The sequence below is a fragment of the Quercus lobata genome, chromosome 2 (assembly GCF_001633185.2).
Source record: "Quercus lobata isolate SW786 chromosome 2, ValleyOak3.0 Primary Assembly, whole genome shotgun sequence".
NCBI classification, from domain to species: Eukaryota; Viridiplantae; Streptophyta; class Magnoliopsida; order Fagales; family Fagaceae; genus Quercus; species Quercus lobata.
Window position 1 is genome coordinate 692,360 of NC_044905.1, and position 6,251 is coordinate 698,610.

Consider the following 6,251-nt stretch of genomic DNA (forward strand, 5'->3'; position numbering starts at 1 on the left):
CTAAATCGAGTCTAGTGAACTCGATTTTTGGGCCTATGTGGACACTTTGTCCACCTCAGCTGCTGGCAAAATGGCAAAATCAATTCCTTTGGTCTCGATTTGTTAGATTCCCCAATAGTTTCAAACTTTGGCTAATTAATAAAATAGTTTCGATTTTATAGTTATTTAAAAAAAAAAAAAAAAATCCAAAGGGAGCGTTAATTCCTCACGTGACTAACCGATGGGTCGAACTAGCGATGTGAGAAAAAAAAGTATGGTCTAGAGCAGAGCAGTGACAAACAAGCAAAACCCTTAGCTGTGTCTGGTCTGGTCTGGGCTTTGAAAGAAAGATGGCGAGTGATGCGCAAGAAGGCGAGGAGCAAGAGCAACAACAGGCACCCCAGAGGATCCAGATATTCCCTACCCCTACCAATGCTATCTCCCCTTTTTGGAGAGGTTTCTCTCTTTCTCTCTCTCTCTCTCTCTCTCATTTTATAGAGAGATTGTTTGTTTTTAAGTATATTTCTTATTGAATATTATGATATGAATCTTGTGTGGCAGAGAAATATGAAAGAGAAGCTAAGAAGTATTGGGACATCTTTTACAAACGCCATCAAGATAGAGTAATTCCTATTCTATATCTACTCATTTCTCTGCTTATTCAAATGCTATTTACTTGCTTTTTTAATTTCTATCACTATAAATAGTACTACCATTAATCCTCTTCACCCATATAATTTGATGCCCACTATTTCATTTTTTTTTTCTTTCTTCAGTTTTTCAAAGATAGGCACTACTTGGACAAGGAGTGGGGCCACTATTTCTCTGTCAGTATTGGTTTTTTGTTCCTTTTTATATTTGGAAATTTCTTCAATGATTTAAGATGTATAAATCTTCTATGGATTTTTTTGGTTTTGCAGGGATCAGGAAAAAAAGTGCTTTTGGAGGTAAATAACATTGACACCAACACTCTCTCTCTCTTGCAAAACCAGCCTAGCTTTTTCTTGATAAAAATTATGTATAATTCCTTAGGTGTTGTAACTTTGAATTCAACAATGTGGCTATATTTATCAATGACCTACATGGTTGAATATAATTGTTATTGGAAAAGGTTGTAAGAGTCATATAGCTTAGTGGCATTGCCTAGTCTTCTATATGACAAGAACTAGGGCTCGAATTCTGCCCTCCCCCACTTGTTATAGCAATTGAATTATCCAAAAAAAGTCATTGGAAAAGATATCATAGTATTGTTTTTACTGCATTAGTCAATGCGACCATGTGTATGAATTCAATTGGGGAAGTGGTATAGCTCATTTTCCTATTAGAAGCACCTTAACTGCTCTTTAGAGGTTACTATATTTTGGGTTATTAATGTTTGTTGTTGTTAGCAGGTTGGCTGCGGAGCTGGAAATACTATCTTTCCCCTGCTTGCTACATATCCAGATGTTTTTGTTTATGCATGTGATTTCTCACCACGTGCTGTTAACTTGGTTAAGGTTTGATTTTATTTTTTTGCTCTTGCTGAATCATTGTTGAATTTTTATGACTGGACACTTGTTAGAACTTGGTTCATAATGTATCGTGCATAGATAAGTTGAATCTGGAATAATTATGGTCGAGTAGTGGAGTTGTTGAAGTTTACCAAAAAGCCCATAATATTGGTGAAAAACTCTAAAATTAATATTGGAGGGATAGGGAGACTAAGCCTTCAATCTTACTATTAAACTCTAAATTCTAATGGTAATGAAATTGGGCTGAATCCATTGTCTGATAATTTGATGTTTTCTCCTGTTTGATTGCTTCTTTATATTCTACCAACAAACTCAATGACATGCTACCTGTATATGATTCAGAGAAGCTACAACTGGTATGTTGACCAGTTTAATAATGAGTCAAAACTTTGGTGGAAATATGTTTTCTTTTGACCTTTCATTGTACCATGAAGATTTTGCATAAATGTGAAGAGATATGTTAAGTTTGGGCTCTAATCATTGTAAAAGATGTGCTATACATCATGAGTTCAATTCATTGTTTTCACCTTGTACACTTGGCCTTGAATGGCTGGCTTTATTATTTTTGGCATGGGGAAATCTTATGACTTCTTAAATTTCCACCAATCTTAGAATTTATTGAAAACTTGGGGTAAGACTACCTATTAATCACCTCTCAGACCCCACAGAAGTGGGTGTTTTGTGCATTGGGTACTTTGGGTGGTGACATATATCAATTTTATTGTTTTATGCGCTTTATTTTTTGCAGCTTTAGGAGTCATTTTGTCCAACTGTAAAACATATAGTTTAAGCAGGTATATTTGGCTGAGTGTATTCATTTTGCTTATTGCAGATGCATAAGGACTTCAAAGAATCCCGAGTTAGTGCATTTGTTTGTGATTTGACAGTTGATGATCTGATCAAGGAGATTCCTCCATCTTCAATTGATATTGTGACCATGGTATTTAAGTGGAAGTTAGAATCTATCTGTTTACTTGCTTATTGGACATCTGTTTGTTCACGTTCATTGATAAATAATTGCATTTCTACCTAATTTATAATTGAACAATATGTTCTTGTGATTAAGTTTCACTTTGGTGTTTGTTATCCTGTCAACTAGCTGACTTGTTAAGCAGATTTTTGTGTTATCTGCAGTCTCCCCAGAGAAGATGCCTCTAGCGTTGCAGAACATTAGAAAAATTCTGAAGGTGCGATATCAGCATACTTACAATTGTGAAACATATTAATTTTATTGACTTTGGTGTAATGAACTCTATGAAATGTGAAATTCCAATTTGTACTTTTCAGCCAAATGGTTGTGTGCTGTTTCGTGATTATGCTATTGGTGACCTTGCTCAGGTTGATCCTCTCTCTCTCTCTCTCTGAAATTTTTTGCTAAGATTGATTAAACTCTGTAATTCTCTGCCAAAGAACTTGAACCCCCCCCCCCCCCCACCCCCCCCTCCCAAAAGGTTTAGTGTTTGGATGGGCTTATTTTGTGAAAGGTGATGCTTTAAAAAGTTGTACATTCTCTTTTAAGGTAAAATTAAGCTCATCCAAATGTAGTGTGAGTTAGTAAACCAGGTTGGTTTTATATTTCTTGAAGGCCAGTAATGGTTATGGTAAAAAAGGAAAAGAGAAAAGAGAAAAAGGGGGGGGGGGGGTGTCTAATTGCCTTTTTTGATAGTTGATAAAACTTGACTCCTGCATGGGTCTAAACCTGTCACCCGTGTCCTCACCCCTCAGCAATTATTTTCCATATCATTGGTGAAGGTAAGGTTTCACCATCTTCTACCGAATATTCCCATCCTTCAATGTGCTTGCTTGAGATGAAGTGGTTTGGTGTATCCTGGGTGATTTAATGCTCTCCTCTTGAAGAGTATGAGCAGCCATAATATCTTTTAATACAATATGAGCATCCCTGTTCCATCAAACATAATTTTGATTGTTCAGCCCAAAACAGGGTGGATCACAAAACTAAAATTCTTATTTAATTTATCTATAAAAAATAAAATAAAATTTCTCATTTAGTTTGTGGCAAATCACCCCCTCCCCCAACCCCTCCAAAACAAAAAATTTGTTTAAGTTATGCGAATCTTATATTGGTTACTTCTTGTCTTCATAATTTTTTCTATATTTTTTTATACTATGTTTGCAGGAGAGGTTTACTTGCAAGGATCAAAAGATTAGTGAAAACTTTTATGTCAGGGGTGATGGCACTGTAAGTTCCAGTCTTGTTTATATGATGTGTCTAGTTTCTTGAGTTAGCCACTTATTTATGTAAAACTTTATTGTTATTATTTTCTCTTTTCAGCGAGCTTTCTATTTTTCTAATGAGTTCTTGACAAGTCTATTTGAAGAAAATGGATTTCATGTTGAAGAACTTGGTTTGTGCTGCAAACAAGTAGAGAACCGCTCGAGGGAGTTGGTGATGAATCGGTAGGTGATAGTCTTAAATTTCCATTGCAGTTTGTTATTTTATATTTTTACATTTAAATTTTGGCTTTTACTTATGATAGCATAATAGATATCATGTTAATGTGAATTTAGTAATCTGTCTATTTAAGGCTCTAAATTGAATTGTTTTGTCAAGTCATTAGCTCAACAATTTAATAAGAAAAAACTTTGCTCTTGGCAAATTTTTTTTTTTTTGGTGCCAGCCACTTTGTTTAAATTGTATTAAAAGATCATCTCTTTGATGAATGTATGTTTTTGTTTGTCATGATTCTAGGCGTTGGATCCAAGCTGTTTTCCACCATTCAGATGATGCAAGCTCTTCTTCCAGTATGGAAGCTTCAGTTAAGATAGACTTGCCTGGTGAAGAGTATATTGAGCCTAAAGTCAGGGAGAATACATTGACGGAGGTTGTGAATAATTTTGATGTTGACATGTCAGAGGGTGTGGCAGTTGATATGTTTGGGATTTCACCTTCCAATGATAATGAGGTAAAGTTTTACCTTTTTCCTTTTATCTTTCTAGTTGTACCTAAGGGTCTGTTTGTATACCGTTTATTTGTTGAAAACTGAAAACTTATTGCTGAAAACATTGTAGCAAAATAATTTTTAAAAGTGTGAATAGTGCCTTGGGACCTAGAAATGTATGGGTATGCGTGTTTTTTGTGTTTTTGGCTGGGTTGTGAACAGTGTTGTGGGATCTAGCCAAAAACAAAAACGCAAACGCAATGCTGAATCATTTGCACGCAAACGCACACTAAATTTTCCTAAACTATTGCAACAATTTCTCACCTATGCTTAGGCTGTTAAAAATTCAATATTCTGCATATATAACTTGTTTTGTTGGTTACTTCAATAGTAGATTTCATTGTTATTTGAACAGGAAAGATATAGATATTTGAATAAGCTTATAAAAAAAAAAATTGAATTGGCAGAAGTCAAACATGTTTTTGTTTTACTAATTTTTGCCTTTAGGGGTGCTGAACTGATCATTTAATTAGAAAGAGCATTGTTACTCACTTTTTCTTGGTTTTTCCTTTTAGACTGTTGTGGTCAACCTTGGAGAATCTAACTACAAGATTGAAGTACTGTCCAAGGAGTATCAACACACCTGCAAATCAACTGGCTTGATGCTGTGGGAATCAGCTCGTTTGATGGCTTCTGTATTAGCAGGAAATCCTACTATTGTTGCAGGGAAAAGGGTGTTAGAGTTGGGGTGTGGCTGTGGAGGCATCTGCTCTATGGCTGCTGTTGTATCTGCTGACCTAGTAGTTGCCACTGATGGAGATACAAATGCTCTTAACCTACTGTCCCGAAATGTCAATTCAAATATTAAGCCACCATTCCTTGACAAATTGATCACAAAGAGACTACAATGGGGAAACAGAGACCACATAGAAGCCATCAAGGAAATAAATAATAGAGGTTTTGATGTCATTGTAGGCACAGATGTGACTTATATTCCTGAAGCTATTTTGCCCTTGTTTGCAACTGCAAAAGAAATGATTTCATCGAAAGGAGGCATTACAGTGGATTGGGAACCAGCATTAATCCTTTGCCATGTATTTCGCCGAGTAGATGAACCATCTATTCTGTCAGCTGCATCCAAATTTGGTTTTAGGCTAGTCGATAAGTGGCATGCAGGAACTCCAAGTAATCAATCTAAAAGCATTATCAATTCTTGGTTCTCAGAGAATGCTTTCAAGGATTGTATTCCAAGTACTGCCCTGAATATTATGTACTTTCAAATAGAGTGAAGCATTGTCGGGCTTCTGATTTTATAGCAATTTTCATCGATATCAATTAGTATAATGAGAATGCAAAAGCTTAAGATGAGTGACATTTTTGCTTGTAAGAGAGTATGCAGACTACCAAAGCAGAATTGTAGTTAAAAGTTAAGTAATATTTGAAGTTTAGTAGTTATTGAATGGGTAATTTTTCTATTTTATCTTTTTCATCAGTATTATGATTGTTTCTCACTAACTGTTTTATTACACTTTCTTGAAAAGATTTGAACTCAAACCCACCTGGCTGTAAATAAAGTTTATTTATATATATTAAAGTTTAAAATCAGATTTAGATTTGACTATTAAATGAGTCAAACTAAAACAGGATAATACATTCATGAAATCTGAAAAGGATCATAAATATGTCTCAATTTTTAATATTCAAACTAAAACAGGATAACACATTCATGAAATCTGAAAAGGATCATAAATATGTGTCTCAATTTTTAATATTTTAGAAGCAATAAATTTAAGGGTACAACAATTTTCATAAATTTTTTTTCTCAATTAGTAAGGTGGTATGTTGTTAAGAACTCAAGACA

General features: G+C 34.7%; 1 protein-coding gene across 1 annotated transcript; it reads left to right on the forward strand.

Annotated features, from left to right (window-relative positions):
- Positions 1 to 230: 230 nt before the first annotated feature.
- LOC115969425 lies at positions 231 to 5,850 on the forward strand. The gene is made up of 12 exons (XM_031089080.1): positions 231 to 435; positions 541 to 602; positions 756 to 806; positions 900 to 926; positions 1,371 to 1,475; positions 2,323 to 2,430; positions 2,606 to 2,677; positions 2,778 to 2,828; positions 3,628 to 3,690; positions 3,784 to 3,908; positions 4,201 to 4,414; positions 4,966 to 5,850. Exons 1-12 carry the CDS (start codon positions 330 to 332, stop codon positions 5,677 to 5,679), a joined length of 1,698 nt encoding a protein of 565 aa, XP_030944940.1. The 5' UTR covers positions 231 to 329; the 3' UTR covers positions 5,680 to 5,850.
- The last annotated feature ends 401 nt before the right edge of the window (positions 5,851 to 6,251 follow it).

Coding starts and splice junctions, on each gene's coding strand:
- LOC115969425 (XM_031089080.1), top strand. CDS start 330: ATGGCGAGTGATGCGCAAGAAGGCGAGGAGCAAGAGCAACAACAGGCA. Junction 2,678..2,777: donor ACATTAGAAAAATTCTGAAG/GTGCGATATCAG, acceptor TGTACTTTTCAG/CCAAATGGTTGTGTGCTGTT. Junction 3,909..4,200: donor AGGGAGTTGGTGATGAATCG/GTAGGTGATAGT, acceptor TCATGATTCTAG/GCGTTGGATCCAAGCTGTTT.